Source organism: Myotis myotis, unplaced genomic scaffold (genome assembly GCF_014108235.1).
Source record: "Myotis myotis isolate mMyoMyo1 unplaced genomic scaffold, mMyoMyo1.p scaffold_m19_p_15, whole genome shotgun sequence".
Classification (NCBI taxonomy): Eukaryota; Metazoa; Chordata; class Mammalia; order Chiroptera; family Vespertilionidae; genus Myotis; species Myotis myotis.
Window position 1 is genome coordinate 33178650 of NW_023416319.1, and position 21623 is coordinate 33200272.

Consider the following 21623-nt stretch of genomic DNA (forward strand, 5'->3'; position numbering starts at 1 on the left):
ACTTATCTATGCAAACACCGATTAGATGAATAATAATATCTCCACTTCCTACGAGCTGTTTTCCCCTAGATTCAGCCTCAAAATGAGCACAACTAGACAACTACAAACAATACCGTTAGAATATGAATAGAGCATCCTCAGGTGACCATCACCCATATAAAGGAATATAACATTGCCAGCTCCTCCAAAGCCTCACGTGTCCCTTCCTGATCACAGCCCAACATCAACTGGCAGTAATCACTCTACTGATTCTTCAGGTATTTGCTTCCCTGCATCTTTTTTTCTTAAAAGAAATGTTACTGCCTATTTACTTCTAAACATTAGTTTTGCTTAATTTTGTATTTTTTGCCTACCTTCTTCTGCTAACTGAACTTGTGATTTCATTCACCCATGTTCCTCAGTGTAATTGTGACTTCTGTTTTTATCGCCTTAATCCCACTGGTGAGCATAAACAATCTATCCCCTCTATGAAAGATGGGCATGTGGGGCATTTCTAGTTTTTCACTGTTATGAACAATGCCACAAAGAACACTCTGCTCCACATCTGGTGCACACGTGCACCCATTATGAAACATATCCAGGAGTGGAACTGCCAGGTCACAGTGAGGTAATGGCAAAGTGTTTTCACCATGGCTGCAACCGTTTCCATTCTCTGAGGGCGGTGCATGAGAATTCTCTAGTAATGTCTTGTGCTTAATCTCATCTTTCCCGATTACTAATGCGGTTGCGTGCTTTCTCATTTGTTTACTGACCACTGGCTATCTGCTTATTGTGTGAAGAGCCTGTTGAAAGCTCTTGCCGTTTTCTTCTGGGTTTTCTTATTGGTTTGTAGGTTTGTGTCAGTTATATATGTTGCAATTATCTTCCCCCGCTCTGGTGTGTCCTTGTGTTCTCTTTACGTGACTTCCTAGGATACCTCTTTGGTTGTCTCCTCTAGGAAACACTCCCAAATTTGGATGTGTAGCCCAGGCTTCTCTGTTGAAAACCTCTGTTCCGCTGCTTATCTGTTATCTCCACTTGGATGTGCAGACGTCTTTGACTAAACTTCTGACCTCCTCACTCCAAGTCTGCTCTACACTTGCTGTCTTTCCCATCTTACATAATTCCAGTCGTCGAAGCCAAAACCTCTAAGTCTTCCTTGATCCTGTCTTGCTCACACCCACTTCAAGGCTTTAGGAAGTTGTTCTCTTTGGCTGTAATGCTCTTCCCTCAGAAATCCACATGATTATCTCCCTTCTTCCCACGATTTTGCTGATACTACCTGAATGACTAACTTAAAATTTCAACAGCTCCTTACCTGTCCTTACATTGTCCTAATTTTTTTCTGCAGCACTGAATATATTCTCATAGTTTCTGAAGCTATCTTTTAAGTTTTCACATGAACTAGTTATTGCTGAATACAGAAATACATTTAATGTGGGGGAAAACCCAACTCAATTCTAATTATTTACCTGTAAGTTTAAGATTTTTCAATTACCCAATCATAAATAAGTGGCAGTCTTAATTCCCCTTTTCAATCCTTGTATCTTTTATCTTTTTCTTGCCTTTCTGTACTGACTACGAACTATCATGATGAACAGAAGTAAATACAGCAGGCATCTTATCTTGTTCTTGACTTTAAAGGGAAAGCTGTTAAACTGTCATAATTAAACACAATATTTGATAGTCTTTTTGCAGACACTAATACATTTAACTTCTATTCTTAGTTCACTAGGATTTTATGAGTTATTACATTTTATCAAGTCCCTTTGCTCCATGTATGAATATGATCATGATTTTTTCTTTTGAGTCTGTGAATATGGCCAAGTACACTTACAAATTTTCCATTTTTCCATTAACCTTGCATAACCTTATATAAATGCAACTGGCCACAATGCATTATCCTTTCAATATGCTGTTGAATTCATTTTCCTTATATTTTATTTAAGATTTTTGCTTTAAGATTGATATTTCACTGTAATTTGCCTTTCTTGAACTGTACTTAAGTTGGAGCATTATGGTTATGTTAGCCTTAAAATAAGCGGGGAATCTTTTTTTTTTTTTTTAACTTTAGAGTTTACAGAAGATTAAAATGATTTCATCCTTGAATGTTTGGTACATGTCTTAGTGAAACCATATAAGTCTGAAATTCTTTTTCTAGGAAGTCTGTTGATCAATGACTCAATTTCTCTAACAGGTTAAAAACTCGTTTTCTATTTCTTCCTCATTCAGTTGTAGAAAGTTATGTTTTTCCAAGAATTTTGTCCATTTTATCTAAAACTTCAAATGTACTGCCATTGTTATTCACAGGTTATTAACTTACCTTTTAAATGTAAAAAAAAAAAAAATGCTGTGATGTTCCCAGTTTCCTAACAAAGATTTCAAGCTTGGCTTTTATTTCTTTGAATGTAATAAGCTCAGTAGTCAATGTCTGATACATCCAATATCCAAAGTATCTGTCAAGTCCATTTCTGTTGTGTTCTTTCTACTGGTTTATCATTCGTGAAATCTCCTATCGCCATCTGCCTGGTTCTCCTTGTGTGTTGGACAACGCAGTTGAAATTTTGTAGCCTAAGATGATGGTCTCTTCCTCCAGAAAATTCCATTCTCTTCTGCCACGCACCATCCAGTTTGGAACTACCTTAATCCTAAACCAAAGCTTCATGTTCTCTGCCTTCCCCAGATGATGCGAAACTGGTACGCTCTTATCCTGAAGGCATAGCTCTTCAAGACTCCAGCTTGAAGTGGGGCGATTTATCCTTGTCTCCAGCCCTGGCCAGCCGCAAGATCTGACTTCAGTAACACCAGCCCCTCACAACTACCAAAAGCGCAACTCAAGTTTCTCAGCTGTTTCTTAATGAATAGCAAATGCTCTCAGTACAAAAGCCACCCTGAGTGCTAGGGTCTTCTCTCAATTCCCATCCTCCCCAGGCTAATAGTTCTTCACTATCTTGTTAGTTCTTTCAAATAAAAATTTCAAAGCATTTTGTTTAGCTTTTATTCATCTTCAGTGAGGTTTGTCTGAATTATCAAATCTGTCATTTTCTAGAGAGGAAGGCACAAGTAACTTTTTCAAGGAAGAAAAATAGCTAGGTCCTTCCAGAAAACTGATTATTTTTTAAATGTTATTTCCTTGTCAGTATTGTCAACACCAAGGACTAGTGTCAAGCGTTCACTTCTGAGCAGATGGCTCTACTAGAACATCAGACTTCCCATCCACTCAGAATACTTAAAGGGCTAAGTTTGAGTTTCCTGGATTTCTAATAGTATGATGCTGCTTAAGGTAGTAATACCTTCACAGAAACCTGGTTAGAAAGGTTAGAAAATGATGGTCCACAAATAAGATAAAGAAGTCGTTTAGGCTCTGGAGTTAACCTACTGCCCTGAAAATCCATTTCATACAAACTAGCAGTTTCTTTTTCCAAGGGATAGAGAGTGCTTTGCCCAGAGAAAGAATTCATAGTTTGAAAATGAAATGACCCCAGAAATACAAAACATTGCAACATTTATAAATGCAAAGTTTTTAAAGCATTTGAAAAGTGTTTCTAGTTCCTGAAGGACATGGACGTATCCTTCAATAACCCAGACTCACCTTTTCAACTAGAAATAAAATGCTCACCGCTACTCCAATTCAACCTCTCATGACCAGCTTCATTGAATTATTTTTACTTCACTTTCCTTTTACTGTTAATTTCTCTCTGCCTGCATTTTCTCACATATTGTCAGGAAGCTGGCATAAGAAGCTTCTAAGTCCTTCCTCTTGCCCTTACATTTTTGGGAATCCGTGCTGGTATATCAAATCTAACCACAATGCCAATACACATACACACATTTTGAAAGAAACTCAATGATCTCTTAAGACTATAAAGGGGTGCATCAAGGTCCCGTCCTTTCTAATCACAATACACATTATGTAGGACCGAGAAACTTCTGGCATGCAACTGACAGGAACATTCTGGTTTATAATTTGGACTCTGGTGGTTGCGGCATTTGAAATGCATTAAAAATATCCCGGGAGCTCTTGGCAGATGTATCATGAATTTGATGCATAAACTCCCTGCTCCATGAACAGAAACAAGGAACAGACAAAGCTGAGGGTCAGATAATTTGGGATGAAAAGCAACATCTAAAAAAAAAAAAAAAAAAAAAAACCCCCCACAATTTAGCCCCAGCTGTTTCCTAAGCTATTAGGTGAGAGCATTTTTTTTGACTAGCAATGGTAGCCCTGAAAAACTAAAAACCAAAAGGACCACTGGTTTAGCCACCTTAATGAAGAAGACATTTCAAGGTCTCTTCTCCCTGCCATCGGGAAGACCAAGTTTTCATCTAAATGGATGCAATGACAGTCTTAGCCCAAGTGCCCTAGAAATGAACAGAATTACACACATACATGTCTCCCTGACCTGACTTTACTGCCTGCACAAAGTCACTTCATTGTCATTTTAATAACCTGGGTAACTTGGAGGGGGGAAAAGCTGCCTCAGATTCTGGTGTACTAGTACATGACGGAGAAGAATGGGATTGGGAGTCTGCACTCACTTCTCACACCTGCAGACACATGCCGACTACCTGGAGACACAGCCTTCCTGGAGTCAGGGAAGCATCCGCTCCAGAAGACCGAATTCATCAAGATGGTACTGGAAGGAGAAACTACTTGGGAATTTAGGGGGGACAGGGAGAAGGCAAATGAAGTTTGGTAAGCCTTTGTCTAGATAAACAGGCAGGTTTGGGGACTTGTTAAAATTCTTCCTCCCAGGTTTTATTCCTGTGCTAACAGAGATGAAAGAATAATGCGCTGCATGATATCTTTCTGAACTGCTCAGCTATCAATCACTTGGCAGAGGCAGCTTCAGCAGTGGTTTCTGCCCAACTTCCTTCCTTTCTTCTGCATATCATCTTTCCATAGATGCTAGGAAACTTCAACTACTTTAATCCCAGGAGGCATTCTAACCTCAGGGATCAAGCTAATGGTAATAAAAATAAGCCACGCCACGTAACAACAGACCCAGAGAATTTTTACTCTTAAGAACTTCCCATAATCAATAAGGATGTGCCCCCTCAAAAGGACATGAGTATCATAATTTCTATGATAGCTATAGTGGCATTATTTTCTGAGGACAAGATCCAATTTCAAACGAGAATCAAAATTACAATACTACAAACCTATTTATTATTCTAAGGTCTGAAATTTCAAAGTTGGATCCGATTGAAAAGAATCGGAGATATATGTAATACTGAGTACTCTTCTTATCTCAATCCTGTTTCAGGGTTTTAAAAAAAGAAAAAAGTATTCATTAATTCTGGCAGTGGTATGGTTGAGAAGAGTGCAGGCAACAATTGAACAGGGTTTCCCAGAGAACAGGAAGTGAACTTGATGTATCAGGCTTACATAAAAAACAAGTGAGAAAATCCACACATGCTAATAAAACCATAATTAATCTCAGCAATGACAGGTCTTCCAGGTGGCAATGGTGACTGATGGTTAACAGCCAGGGGAATTAGGAATAAAATAAAATAAAAAAGTTTTAAGCCAGTGGAATAAATCATATCAAGAATGATAAGACAGTTAAACTCATCATTAGAGTTTTCTATGCACAGTCGCTATTAACTATCTGGGCAGTCTAGAGTCTCCTATCATCTGCAAATGAGCCTGACTCTGCAGGGAGTTTCCGTGAACTGCTGTCCATGACAAACAGATGCAACTATCGTAGAAAGAACTCTCAAAGTCAGTGACACAGGAGGAAGTTTCAAAAAGTAAGGATGAAACAAGCATCCGAATTTTTAAGTTTCTTCAATAGAAAATAACATAAGCCCTAGCCGGTTTGGCTCAGTGGATTGAGCACTGGCCCATGGAATGAAGGGCCCCGGGTTTGATTCCGGTCAAGGGCATGTACTTTGGTTGCAGGTTCCCGGTCCTGGTAAGGGTGCATGCAGGTGGCAACCAATTGATGTGTCTCTCTCATATCAATGTTTCTTCCTGTCTCTCCCTCTCCCTTCCACTCACTCTAAAAATCAATGGGAAAATATCCTTTGGTGAGGATTAACAAAGAAATTAAAAATTAAAAAAGATACAGTAATCCCCTTTATCTGCAATCTTACTTCCCATTGTTATCTGCAGTTAACTGTGGTCCAAAAATATTAAGTGGAAAACTCCAGAAATAAGCAATGTATAAGTTTTAAATTGCCTATCATTCTGAGTAGTGTGATGAAATCTTGTAGCATCCCACTCCATCCTGTGTGGGACCTGAATCATCTCTCCGTTCAGCACCCCAAATAGAAGTACCGGTAACATTTGGAGAATGGCTTTTCAGACTTCTTAAAAAAAAAAAAAATATATATATATATATATATATATATATATATATATATATGACATATAATACTGTGTAAATGTAAGGTGTACAACATATTGATTTGATACATTTATATATTGTAATACGAAGGCCATTGATGTGATACCACCTCTATCACATCACATAATTAGCATTTCTTTTTTGTAGTAGGAATAATTAAGATCTAGTCTCTTCACAAGTTTGATGGTTATAATACAACATTGTTGTCTACACTCACTATACTGCACATTAGACTTTTCTATTTAAACACTAGAGGCCTGGTGCACAAAATTCGTGCATGGGTAGGATCCCTAGGCCTGGCCGGCAATCAGGGCCGATATGTGGGGCAATTGGGGGGCCCCTGCTGGCACCCACCTTGGCCAGCCGGGCACTGCCTGCTCGCCAACTCTGCCCCTCGCTGCAGTGGCTGCCAGTCACCTCCTTCTGCAGGGCGACTGGCAGGTGATCGGGGACCCCCCTCTGGCAACCACCTTGACTGGCCTGGGGCCTGCAGGCTGGGGGCAGCTCCTGCATTGAGCTTCTGCCCCCGGTGGTCAGAGTGTGTCATAGCAACCAGTCATTCCATCGGTCATTCCATATTAGGCTTTTATTATATAGGATGCATGTTCTAAATCAAATTCTGATGAAGAGTTTGCTAAGGCAGCATTTCTTATAAATTTTAATTACAAATTATGATTAAACTGCAACCTCTCTTTCAAGATATCCAGGGCATGCCCTAGGCAGTTTGGCTCAATGGATAGAGCATCAGCCTGAGAACTGAAGGGTCCTGGGTTCGATTCCAGTAAAGGCACATGCCCGGGGTTGTGGGCTCAATCCCCAGTAGGGGGTGTGCAGGAGGCAGCTGATCACAATGATTTTCTCTCATCATTGGTGTTTCTCTCTCCCTCTCTCTCTCTTCCTCCCTGAAATCAATAAAAAAATAAAAAGATAAAAAGATATCCGGGCAGAAGTTAGTTCTGATGCAGGCTTGTGCTGAATTTACCAAAAGTATAAGAAAGTGCTTTATCGGACAATTTCTCACTCAGGTGACCAATCCCAGTCTGGGCTCAGAAGGATACAGATTTTTCAGATAAGAGTTTTCTCAGAATGAAGATATAATTCTGTGTCTATCTACTGGATATATACAAAAGCAAGGGAGAAAAGCTGCGTATTCTCTTTTGTGTGTGTGTTTATTTCAGGAGCATTAACATATTCGGAGGTGCTTTAAGCTCCCTCCCAAACTTGATCCTCTAAAAGGGCAAAGAGATTTCCTCTCATCTACACTTGAAGAGACTCTCAGAGTTTTTAAAAGGTGTTAGATACCAGCTCAGTCAGCCAATAGGAAGGAAGGTGTCTCCTCCATAGCAATAATCTAATTTTGTTCTCAGGCCCAAAGAATTCCTTTGAAATGCACATAAAAGCAATGTCTAATCTCTGAGAGAGACAAGAGCCAAAGCATGATGACAAACCCAAAACTGTTCTATAAACAGCCTCTCGGCGGCCTTTGGGTGAAAAAATGCTCAACACTTTCACGGTGAACAGATCAGTTCGCATGTGTCTATCAGTCACACCTGCAGTACGGTTGCTCTTAGCAGGTTTTTCATAGCAAAGTCCTATCCAGAAGCAACCATCCTAGAGAGCCACAGTACAGTGATTACACAGTGGGAAGGGCTATCGGTACCGATTACCTAAAGGTCTTCCAGATGGAGATGGGTTCTTCCACACTGGGTGGCAGAAACGGTGAGCCTTCCACCAAGGACGGGCTGAAAACAGGAAATGCATCCTGAGGGGGGTGGGGGAGGGGAATAACATAGGCCGCCAGCCCTTCTTCCCTGCAGATCTCCTCCCTGCAATCTCTCCGACTGGCCAGCAACAGAAGAGGGCTTCTCAGGTCTACCACAAAATGGCACATAGTGAAACCCGATGTCTAAGTGAGAGATCACCTATGGTGCCACAGAACAGACATAGCTCTAGAACTTGGCCCAGACCTCAACCCCAAACTCCCTGCCACCCATCTGCTTTCCAGAAAAGTCTAAGAACCAGGAGTGGGGAGTGAGGAGTTATTAATGGGTACAGAGTTTGTTTGGAAAAGTTCTGGGGATGAATAGTGGGATGGCTGCACAACCATGTGAATGTGTTTAATACCACTGGATTATACATTCAGAAATGGTAAATTTTATGCTATGTGTATTTTATTATATATGTACCTCCTAAGAACCAAGCTGGGATTCATGAGAGATCATCTCGGAGACATGCTGACTATTGGTTTGTCCAGATACTACAAGTTAGATCACTAACAAGCAAAGACCCACCTAGAGCTCCCCAAGCAACAGAATCACACCTTCATACTATGCCTTTTGTTAAGACTTGGCCACATGAAGACTAGTACTACACATGATATATCACTTCTGGCAAAAAGAGTTTATTGTGTTGTTCAATTTATTTATCATTAGTCCCTTTAGAAAGATTCAATGCCCCTCGAAAAAATTTAAGCTTTTAATATATGACATTTCTTTTCTCCTGACCAAGTAAAACTATTTTTTTTTAGATATATGAATTATTTTTAAAAATCACAATATTTCTCCAGGTTATAGCTTTATTTATAGGATGCTCAGAACTTACATTTTAAGTTCAAACTTTCTTATGCCACGTGTATTACTATAACTAATGCCCCTCTCTGTGGCACATAGCTCTCACGTTTTCATTCTTATTTAGTATCTTATTTTAATGTCCTTGGAAAGTGGGTGGGTCGTGACCAGTGACTGAGAAGCTGATTAGAAACTACACACTACAGAAGCACGCACACTGAAGATGAGTACAGAGAGAAGGAGCGTGATCTGCATCAGTTCTGATGGCTTTATAATGTACTTTGGTCAAAGACCCCAAATACTAACAACCATGAAAGCTGTAAACAAGGAATGTTTCTGAGAGTGTTAAAAAATTAGGATGCCTGATTGCACACCAAACTCAGAACAACAGACTATAATTGCATCCCTTTAGTGCTAGAAGCAACATAAAGAATAAGTCATCGAACGCTACCAAGGTGATGCAGTCAAATGCCAAATTAACCTTCTCCCTCATTTTTTCCCCCTCAAAATCAGAATGATTTTGAATCACATGAATAAGCAAAATGTGTCCATGAGAAACTGCCATAAATCTCTACCAGACATGAATGCCTCGGAATCCCTATTCTTCACATTTCAACAGTGGCCATATAAATAAAAAAAATTTTTTTTGCAAGGCTGTAATGGTATCTTTCTTCAGTAGTCAGGTAGAAAAATGAGAATAAAACAAAGATTGAGTAAAAGTTGCCTGGACCATATACAGTTTTAACACTAAAGTTTCTATTCTAAAGCGGAATTCCGGTCTTCTCTTATAGGACAATCTATGTTGGATGGTAAGAAAAAAATTAGGAAGTTTTTTTAAAAGCCTCAAATATCCTTTTATTATCACCTCACTAAAACACATATGTCAACCAAATTTAGTGATGCCAGGAAATAGAAAATACAAGGGCGTGTTTCTACCTGTCACAGCCTGCTGACAGAGTGATAACAGTGGTCCTCCCGGGATAATTTTATCTCTGCTCACTATTCTGGATAAGCTGTGTTATATAATAAAAACTCCATATCCTACTTCTTTTTTTAAAAAAAAATATATTTTATTGATTTTCCACAGGGAGGAAGGGAAAGGGACAGAGAGCTAGAAACATATATCAGAGAGAAACATCGATCAGCCACCTCCTGCACACCTCCCACTGGGGATATGCCCGCAGCCAAGGCACATGCCCCTGACTGAAATCGAACCTGGGACCTTTCAGTCCACAGGTCGATGCTCTATCCACTGAGCCAAACCAGTCAGGGCTATCCTACTTATTCTTAAGTTCATACTAAGTAGACCACAAAATGTTTGCCTTAAACAAATTTTACTTTTGTACTTCACTAGTAAGTGTTGGGGAGGCAAGGGGGGAGTATGGGAGAAAAAAGGAGGGGAGAGCCTTTGAACTAATAAAATAAATAAATCAAACCTTCCTGTATGTTTTGTGTGGTATCTTTTACAAACTATTAGTGATTAATGTTGTTTTAATATTTAAAACAAATAATTTTTTAAGTTTTAATATTTGTTTAGTAACATATTATACACCCACTTGAACACAACTGATTGCGTGTCATTTTAACCATGGATTGTGAAGACCTTTTATTTTTTTCCCCCAAATGGACACTTCACTTTATATCCCCATATTTTAGTACAAAAGACCTAGTTCTGACTGCCAAAAATGTTTATGCATTCATTACAGGTTCAACATAAAAGGGGAAAGAAATCTCACATTTGGTATTAATTCTCCTATATCCAAAAATACTGCATACAGCATTCACTCCCAGGCGGAGGCCTTGGACTCCTCAGCTGTTACTTGAAATGCTGATGTAAAGTAGCTTCCCTTCCCTGAGCAGATGAGCTAGGGAACCACAGTCTTCAGTATCACACTGCTGCCATCTTTACCAGGCATTTTTAATCTCCAAAGACTGTTAGCTACAAGCTCATCAGCAAATGTTTTGAGCAAACTGCTCCATCAAAGTCGTTTTTTCCTGGAGAGGACAGCAGGCAGGGGAGATGAGAGGGGAGAATAGATAATTTACCTGCATCAATTTTCTGGAGAGCTCATTAGTGAGGAACTCTTCTTCCTTCTCATAATTTACAGCAAGGGTTTCCTTCTCCTTCTGCAAAGCCTGAATTTTCTTGAATAACGTGTTACTGATGAATTCTTCTTCCTGCTCAGCCCTGGCTTGCTGTTTTAAAAAAAATTAAAAGGGAACAAAAAAAAAACACACAAGTTAAGGAAACAGGAAATTTACTAATTGAAATATAGTTCTTATTTCCAGCGAGAACACCCATTTTAATTAGAGCCCTATTTTTAAATGTGAACCAACACACCCCAAGACGCACAAATCCGAGGAACTCAGCAGCAATCCTACTATTACCCCCAAGGGCCTCCCTGTACTATGTACGGTCCCTCTTCTTAAAGTGATATTTCAAAGTCATTAACAAAGATTGTTTTGCAGTTTTTCAAAGCAATCTCAAGTCAATCACCAGAATACAGAAAGCGCCTTCTCACATGGCAGATAAGTCCAATTCTGGGGTCCGTGCATCAATCCATAACTATGTGAAAGTCACTACATCTCACAAGTTCATCTAGCAGGTCCTCACATAATGTCGTTCGGGTCAAGATTGTTTCATCATAGTGTTGATGAGATCGTAGGAACTCAGCTCTTGTGAATATCAAATAACCTGTTTGACAGCAGTTCCAAGAACCTATCCACAAGGTTAAGTGAGAACTTACTGTAATTACAATATCTAGGCAACTTTGTTTTTTAACGGCAGCAGAGAAGTTCAACTCACTTTAAAAAGTAAAATTATGTCACCTCTTTAGGGTGTTACTGAAAGGGTTTGGGTGTGTCATTTAAAAAGCACTACAGATACACATGGATTCATTACATGTTCATTGAGTAGTTACTGTAAGGAAATAAACCAAATGGCTGGAAAGTAGTTATTGCAAAGTAGTGGGGACCCAGGGGGTGAAGAGTGAGGGTGGCCAAAAGGAGTTTCGTTTTTTATCTATTTCCCTACTGGGAATTTTTTTGGAGGTGAGGGCAAGGAAGGTCAGGCTTTACTGAATTTTAAAAAGAGATTAAAACAGAGTCAGGCATAATTCAATGGAGTTGAAAATATTCTTCTGTAAATCCCGCCCCCCCATCTATGTTTGAACAGAATAAACAGAAAAACCAACCACCCTTGAAGGAAATTAATGTTTTCAGAAAGAAAATACTTGTTTCAGATGGACTCCACTATATTTCAAAGCACTTTTTAAACTGCAGCATTTTGATGCATTAATCCCCAATAATGCATTCCTGTTTCATCTGCCAAGTCAAGGGAAGGAAAGCTACATCAATTCCAAGCCTGGTCCAGCATCTGTCACTTAAAATAACAGGAGAGCCAGAGGGCAGGACACAAAAGGGCACCTGCATGAAGCAACTACCACCTTTTATTGTAAAAGGTCCGACAACCACTCCCAACACTGGTGGTTTAGATTTCTGTCCATATTCACTAGCTTCCCCAACACCCACACTTTAACGGGCATGGTTTCTGGGAGTCCATCCTTCCTGCTCTCCATCACAGTGGCCCAGAGGAAGTACGCCAGGTTCTGGAACTGCCTGCCAAGCAATTCTCCAACAGAGAGCCACATGCAGTACTTAGACTGAAAAACACAGCTACATAAAAAGTGGAAACTTTGGGAGAAGCTCCAGCACTCCGTTTCTTTAAGAAACCATTTGGGATAATCCAGGAGAGTTGAGCAATTAGGAACACATCACAGCTAATAAATTTTTATTCCCAGCCCAGGGCGTCCACTGAGCAGTCCCCTAGGTCCCCAGGGGTTCCCTTACACACTTCATATTTCGTCAGCGTTTCTCAATGTCTATTCTTCCAGACACTATGGTCAAGGAAGACTGCTGGGGACTGGCGCTTCCCCTCCCATTTTAAATTAATCCCCAGCCATTTTCAAAACTCATATACTTCAAGATCTCATACATGTGCAACGGGCAGAAATCCAAAGAATTTATTCAAAGCATATTTGACACGTATATCCCAGTCCACAATCTGTTCAAACTACCTGTTTTCTGGTTTCGACTGACCAAGTCCTATATGATTTGAATTCTGAGTATTCTCAAATTACAGAATACAAAGGTAGAGAGGAACTTCAATGCCTTTTTGGTGATTTGTACTTAGAATTCAAAAGGGTGTTTTCCACAAATTAATTTCATTATCAAGTCAGGCTCAACTTCTTGCATGTTACCACCAGACATTTGATATTTTAGGTAAATTTAATCACAAGCTATAAAGAGAACCAGCCTCACAGGCTCAGCTGACCAAGAAGACAGGCCCTAAGAGTCTGTTCATGTAGCTTCCACCCACTTCCCATATCGTCTAACCATTAAGTCGCAGGGACAACAGGTTTCAGTGTAATAGAAAGCAGAGCATTTGATAGAAAGTAGATTAGTGGTGGCCAGGGTAGGGGTAGGGGAGAACGGGGAAGGACTGCTAATGATACAAGGTTTCTTCTCGGGGTGATGAAAATTTCTGGAATTAGACAGTGCTGAGTTTATACAACCTTGTGAATATACTAAAAACCACCGAAGTGCACACTTTAAAAGGGTGAATTTTATGGTATATGAGTAATATCTCCATTAAGAAAAAGAACTCTGGCCCTGGCCGGTTTGGCTTAGTGGATAGAGCGTCGGCCTGCAGACTGAAGGGTCCCAGGTTCAATTCCGGTCAAGGGCATGTACCTTGGTTGCAGGCACACCAGGAGGCAGCTGACGGATGTTTCTCTCTCATTGATTTTCTAACTCTCTATCCCTCTCCCTTCCTCTCTGTAAAAAAAAAAATCAATAAAATATATATTTTAAAAATAAAGAAAGAAAAAGAACTCTGATGATTAACAGGGTCAGTATTTCACAGAACACCTGGTTTCCTTTGCAATTCTTCCCAGGGTTAAAAAGAAACAAAATACCGAAAATGGAGTTCTTTGCCATAAGCCCCACCAAGACCTCAGTACTAACCTAACTGCAGCCTCCGCCTCTCCCAGGAATGGAATTTTAAAACAATCAATCTGAACTTTCCTGGTTGGGGCTGGTGAGGTAATCTGTAATCTGCCTGATAAAACCCGCTGCCTTCAGGAAGATGACTCTGCCTGAAATAATCCACTCCTTCAACTTCCTCGTCCCACCCTCATCCCACTCAGAAAAACCTTCTGTTTCATGCAACTGCTCAGAGCCCCCTTTCTCTTTACCAGATGGGCGCTGCCCAATTCGTGAATCGTTCAACGAACCAATCAGATCTTCAACTTGACTTGAACTGTTTTTCTTTAACACCAGGGAAAGCAGCAAATTTTTTTTAAATTGGGGGCAGGGAGATGAAGAGGGCTAGATCTGCTCTAAAAGTACTTTCAAAGTAAGTGACATGTCACCAGTCGTGAGAGATGGAGGCCTTGGCAAACAAAAATCATTCTCCACTTTCGAATAGGCACGTATTTCTAGGCAAAGCTCATTAATAAAAAATGCTACTCTCAGGGCCCATGAATAACATGAGGAAGCTGGTTAAACCAATCTAACAAGGCGGCGAACAGAGCCTAACGGAGTTTATTAACGGTCTCCTTTAACTAAGTTTTTGCCACTTATTTATTCTCACTGAGGGCTGTTACTCTGCCTCCCAAACCACCTAAACAGCCAGAGAAGAACCACCCATGGGGAGGACAGGATTCGGGTTCCTAGTTCACCCTGTTTTCAATTGGTTTCAGATCATCTTAGGAATTAACACATAAATGCTGACAAAAAAAACCCCACCAAGCTGCTGTATCTAATTATAGCCTCAGAGGAGACTGGTTTTAAAAGAACAGATAAGGGGTACTGACAACCATGAGTAAAAGTTAATTATCAGAGTATGAGCTATGTAGTACAGAAAAGCAGTAAGTATCCACTTTTTTTTTTTTTAATCTTCACCTGAGGATATTTTTCATTGACTTTTTAGAGAGAGTGGAAGGGAGGGAGAGGAGAGAGAAACATCGATTGGTGGCTTCCTGCATGCCTTGTGACCCATCCGGGGATGGAGACTGCAACTCAGGTACATGCCCTTGACCAGGAATCGAACCCAAAACTCTTTGGTCTGGGCTGTCGTCACTCCAACCACTGACCCAAACCGGCCAGGGTGTAAGTATCCACTTTGATCTTGATCTTAGTCCTGGCTTTTTCTTCCCTAACTCCAAAACAGGCCTTTTTATCTAAGACATAAAATAAATTACCTTTTCTATTTATTCTCCCCCAAGAAGCCAAGAGCCAGAAGCAAAGGAGCAAACCACAGGCACCATTTGCAAAAGGGGCCCCAAACTGGCTATACTGTATGAAATTTCATTAGTTGTAGCAATATATTTTCCTTTTTTACCTGAAATGCTTAAAAATTTCAGCATACCTAAACACATCCAAATTCAAAAATAAAATTCTATTTCAATAACTCAATAAATAAAATCGTATTTCAAAATTAACTATATAACTCTATAAACTCTCCAAAGAAAATAAACAAAAACATTAGAAAATTTTTCAAGAAAAACCTTTTCTCAGTGTTTTGCATGTTTGTAGATTGAAGATTTAAAAACTGGAGGAAATTTAAAAACCTGTGATTGTATGTTCACGTTCAATATGATTGATTCTATTTGCTATGTTTAGAAATAGAGTGAATTTGGTATAATCTTACTCATGTATTAGTGTCTGCTATTTTGCTCCTCATTTAGCAGTAAACACTCAATGTCTGCTAATGTGAGGCCTAGAGTACAAAACATTTCTCCATCATTATTTCCCCATCCTACCAAAAAGCCAATGTAACAACGGGGGCTGGGGAGGGGGGACAAAAGAGACATGGGAAGAGGGGAAACAGGAGAAATGTACCAAGTCCCCTGGAAAAAATAAACACCAAAAGAATTATCACAGAAAATTATTTCCTCCTGAGTCAGTACTTACTTAGGCAACCATACTCTAAATGAGCACAATTTTCTGCAGATAAGAAAAACACAGTTCGTGCTGACCCGCTGCTGTTATGACCAAGGCACAAAATTGATAGGAAATTCCAATGTGATTGTCTAGTGTTTCTGTTCTTTATCAGTGGCATCTGGAGATCCAGGGTTAGTACAGAAAGGAGAAGGCAAAAACTCTCAACAGTAGCAATCACCGCTGAGGAGAAAAAAATCCAAGTGCCAAAACCAAAATTATGTGGAATGATGCAATTCATGATCTGTCAATTATTTTTTTTAAAAAAGGACAGCTTTTCAAAGCAAGAATTATAAGCAAAATGGAGTTGATAGCAGCCATACGTAAATATAATCAAGAAAGTTCAAGTGACTACCAAGATAACAATGTTGCATTTGTTTTTCTAAAAAAAATTCCTTTTAAGTTGATTGCTGACTTGTTTTAATACAAAATAAATAAATAAATAAATATCCTACAACTAAGATATCTTGAAGCTCTAATGCAGCAGTCGCCAACCTTTCAGACCTCACAGACCAGCAGGGGTCCACGGACCACTGGTTGGCAACCGTTACTCTAATGCATATGAATCCATTCAGGCTCTATTTATCATTTAAATTATTTACATTTATGAATATATTTAAATATATCATTCTAATTATTTAAGTTTACTATTCTGTTGACTAGTCATTTACAGTCCACATTTATTGATTTTAACCCCTCAGCTTTAAGTAGCATCTAACACCAAATTAGTACAAAAAGCAAATTAGTACAACACAAAACCAGGCAACTATATAAAATCCTGTTCTTTCTGTCATTTATTAGGTGCACCACTGCACGACTGATTGTTCCGGGAGACTCTCAGAGTTCAGCAGAACTCATGACTGATGACTGGCACCTCTTACAGGATTAGCTGGAAAATCCATCATACCAATGGGTTTAACACCACAAACAACTGTCCTGCACTGTCTCACATTTAAGAGTCGGTATTGCAGGGGTGGGTAGCAGGTGATGCTTTCATTTCCTCTATTAGATGACTTCCATTACCTGCCCAAGGATTATAATTCTCTATTGAGTCTGCTTATTTCCTCCACATATTGCACACTATCTTATAGTAAAAGCAATTAATAGTCAACAAGTGAATATATTATTTATTACATTCAGGATTGCCAGCAAATCACTTAAATACAGAACAGAATTCTGATTAGGCCTCACAACTGTGCTGTTCTGCCCCAGATACTAACAATGGCCAAGGCCACTGTTACAGGATGCAGGACAGGAGAGAAAGCAGCAAAAGGGGTGACTTTCAGGACAAGAACTCAGAGAATCTTGATGCTAAGAAGGATCCCTAACAGCTACCGAGTTTGATCGAGCTGCAGTGCCTCTCAAACCAGCGAGAGTGAAAGACCAGTCTTCACCACCCATCTACAGTAGAACAAAACCTATACCTGTGTGCATGTCCTGTTACACATAACTAGAACACAACTCTGATTACACGGCTCACCACCTGAATTCAACACCACCCAAACTGGTCCACACCCAATTCAAAATAAGTCCACTGATCACTTGCTTGGATATGGAACAATGAGAAATTGTTAGAGAAGTTGCTAAATGTTTATATTTAAAGACCATAAAAAAAGTGAAAAGGCAGCCCTCAAACTGAAGGAAACTTGCAATACCTGTAACAAAGTGATGAGTAGTATCCAGAATATGTAAACACTATAGAGAAATATAACCTCCAATAAAAAAGAAAACCAAAGATTTAAATGGAAATTTAAAATATTTCATAATCAACAAACTCATGAGTAATAAAAAAGGTGCAAATTAAGATCACCATTTTCTACACCCGAGACTGGGGAAAGTTAAGATGTCTGGCAATACCAAGTGTTAATGTGGACCAGTGAGAATTCCCCTGTAATACAGATACAAGTGTGAATTTGGTATGGTATTTTTAAAAATTAAATATTCTTATACTTAACTATGTACCAATTCTACTGATAGGTCTATGCCCTAGAGAAAAACCTTCAACATGTACAAGGGGGCAGTTCAAAAACATTCACTGCATTCTTGTTCTTAATAAGTAAAGTACTGGAAACATCCCAGATATTTATTCAGAAGAGAAACAATACAATCACACAGAAAATTAAAAAGCAATGAAATCAAAAGATGCACAGCTAAATACAACATGAAGGAATCAAAGAAACATAATACTGACTGGGGAAAAATGAAGCTGTACACGTATTTTTATTAAAGTAAACGAACAAGCAGAATAAATGATGTACTATATAAGGATTCATTTGTAGGATAAGAGGTGAGGGAACAGGATAGGAATGAAATTCCTGGGTAGATGCGATGGTATCACCAGCATTCTTGTTCTGAAGTTGAGTGGTGGGAATCCAGGAGTTCGTTTTGTCATGTTTCATAACTTACTTGTGTTTTATGGTCTGTTCATTATTTTTGTCTGAATAAGATATTATACAATAAACTTATTAAGCAATGGTTGTATATCCATGGTGGCTAAATCATTTTCCCTCTTAGGACTGAGACATGCTACAACATGGATAAAACTTCAAAACCATTTTGCTAAGTGATAGAAACTCGATGCAAAAGACCACATATTATATGATCCCATTTATATGAAATGTTCTGAACAGGCAAATTTAGAGACAGAAAGATTTGCGGTTGCAAAAGGCTTGGGGGGAAGGTACTGGTGCAGCAGCAGGCAAGAGGGGAGAAGAATGAGGAGAGACTGCCAATGAATACAGTTTCATTTTGGAATGGAGAAAATGTTCCAAGATTATAGTAATGATTATACAATTCTGAAAATGTACTCTTTAAAAAATATGTATATCCTATATAATAAAAGCCTAATATGCAAATCGACCACCTGGCGGAACAACTAGTGGAACAACTGGTCACTATGACACTCACTGACCACCAGGGGGCAGATGCTCAATGCAGAAGGTACCCCTAGCCCGCAGGCGCCCCCCCCCCCATCACCCCGCTGGTCATCCCGCAGAGAGAGGCGACCAGCGGTGGGGGGCGGGGCCAGCAAGCTGGTGGTGCCAGGCCAGCCAAGGCAGGTGCCAGTGGGGGCCCCTTGATCGCCCCGCCGGTTGCCCCACAGATCGGTCCTGATCGCCGGCCAGGCCTAGGGACCCTACCCGTGCTCGAATTTCGTGCACCAGGCCTCTAGTATGTATGTCTGTGTGTGTGTGTGTGTGTGTATTGACTGATTTCAGAGAGGAAGGAAGAGGGAGAGAGAGATAGAAACATCAGTGATGAGAGAGTAATTGACTGGCTGCCTCTTGTATGCCCCTAGGTATGTGCCCTAACTGTGAATCGAACAGTGACCTCCTGCTTCATAGGTGGATGTTCAACTACTGAGCCACATTGGCCAGGCAAAGCACTCTCTCTAACAAGTATGTTTTTCATTTATATCAGAAATATAAAGGGAATATAAAAATGTGAAATGGACTTAGAAAAATAGAAACAAAAGACAGACTTAGAAACAAATCTATAATAAAATTAACTAGATAGTGATAATTAGGGCTTTTCATTCCATCTCTGAATGAAAGGAGCAGTAAAATACTGTGCCTCTAAAACTCAATTGACCATACTCATTATAACAATTAACAGACTTGTAAAATAATTATGTCTAATATTTTGATAAATTTAGAAAAGTAGCTAGTCCATTTTTCAAACACCAGGTCTACTATGGTAACCGGCAGACCCCAACCTATCCAAGCTCTGAAGTTATAAATGCTCTAATTTACAAATTGGTTGTTAAGATAACATGTCCTGTTATAACAACATAAACTGTAGGCAAATTCCCAAAGCCAGATTTCAAAAACTCATTCATGTCATGATTTAACTAAAAAGAAGTAGCTTGAACCTGGCTTCTAAGAGCAGAGAGATCCTATACAAGTAGGATAAGGGGGAAATTTCCCCCCACTTTAAGTATGGAACCAATCCAAGGCACAGTTTTCAAAAGTTTCTTTGGTATTTTCTCATTTTTCCTCTCAGAATTATTATTTTTCTATTGCTACACTTTGCACACCAGTATAGTATATTCAAACTACTCTCTATGTAGCATTAACTCCCAAATAACCCTTTCCCCAAAATGAATCATGCCCCCCAAATCGGCTACCTTCCTTCCCTGTGAGCTGTGAGCACCTGGCAGTCCTATCAGCTGGTGACTAAGAAGAAAGGAATCAGATTGATCAAAATTATACTAAAATGTGAAAGACGTTCTTCCTAATCCTGATGATTTTTTGAGAATAGGCGGGCATAACAGGATCCCTGCCTGAGTGTTTTTACCCAGAGGAAGTTCATTCTATAAGTTATCGATTGCTATGCAACAAACTATCCCAACGCATAGTCTTCAAACAACAATACGTTAGTTGCCATCATCTTATGGATTGATGAGTGGTTCCTCGCTTGTTTCACCGTGGCTGCATCAGCTGGGGATTCAGCTGAGCTCTACCATCCCAGATCTATAGAGGGTAGGAAACAGATTCAAAGAGCCCCCATCTCTGAATGGGAGGAGCAGTAAAACACTGTGCCTGTCATTCTCAACCAGGATACTTCCCTTTTTCGAAGCTTCTTCCCTTTTTCCGAAGGCACAGATTTCCTAAAATGTCTCCAGGTTTTCCCGTAACTGACCAGCGTGGAAGAGGAGCAACGCTAGCATATGGTTCATACTTTAGGTCAGGCGCGAGGAGGAGGACTACCTGCCTTGTTCGTGACCCAATTAAGTACAGTCGGAAGCTTTTTTCTTTTTGATCTTATATGCTATATTCAGACTGCTAAAACATTCATCTCCTCCCCTGATGACAGCACTAGAGAATGTACAGTCTCACAGTGGAGTCACAACCCATTTTCCCAATTATAAACACAGGAACTGCTCCCGCAGCGTCAGAATGAGTAATCTCGGGCTTATAAGCAATATATAAAAAGAGATCAGGCAAAAAGAAACATCTGTGCCCAACAGTCTCCAGCCACACACCATCGTAAGAACAAGAGTCACACACTAGATAGAGATCTATGGGTAGAAACCCAGAGAAACGACCGCATCAGTGTTCTGTGTTTGAGAGTCACGTCACCGATTACCGTAAATCCATGATCTTCACGGTGATGAAGTTACTACCTCCTGGGGCCATGGGGGAAGTTACCCATTGCTCTTGGAAGATGTGTTCTTAAAAACAGAGGTCTCGCCCTAGCCTGTTTAGCTCAGTGGACAGAGCATCAGCCTGCGGACTGAAGGGTCCCAGGTTCGATTCCGCTCAAGGGCACATGCCTGGGTTGCGGGCTTGGTCCCCACTAGGGGATCTGAAGGAGGCAGCTGATCAATGATTCTCTCTCATCATTGATGTTTCGATCTCTCTCTCCCTCTCCCTTCCTCTCTGAAATCAATAAAAAAATATTTTTAAAAAAATGAGGTCTCATCATTTTTTTTTTTTCCCACAAGAAAGCTGACAATGCCACACCCTCTCCACCTCTACCTATCCCCAACCAACCCGAAGTGTCCAAACCTGACCCTGGGGCAGTGACTGAAGCCTGGAGAATAGGGATATGAAATGTCTACAGCTCTATCTCCTTGGAAAATGAGGGTTACTCCTCAGTTGCCACCAGCACAGGGAGAAGCCAGTCGGGCAGGAATGTCATACTCCAAAGAATCAATAGGGGGGCGGTGTGGTAAAGGGACCTCAGTGGAACAGGCAGGCAGGCCAACTACAGCCAAAAT

At 40.0% G+C, this 21623-nt stretch overlaps 1 protein-coding gene across 1 annotated transcript in view; it reads right to left on the minus strand.

The window, feature by feature from the left end:
- CCDC6 (coiled-coil domain containing 6) overlaps positions 1-21623 on the minus strand; it is a 107011-nt gene that overhangs the window by 45660 nt on the left and 39728 nt on the right. Inside the window, exon 2 of the mRNA XM_036336807.1 lies at positions 10946-11095. Within this exon, the coding sequence (XP_036192700.1) occupies positions 10946-11095 (150 nt within the window). The remainder of the gene's footprint in view (positions 1-10945; positions 11096-21623) is intronic.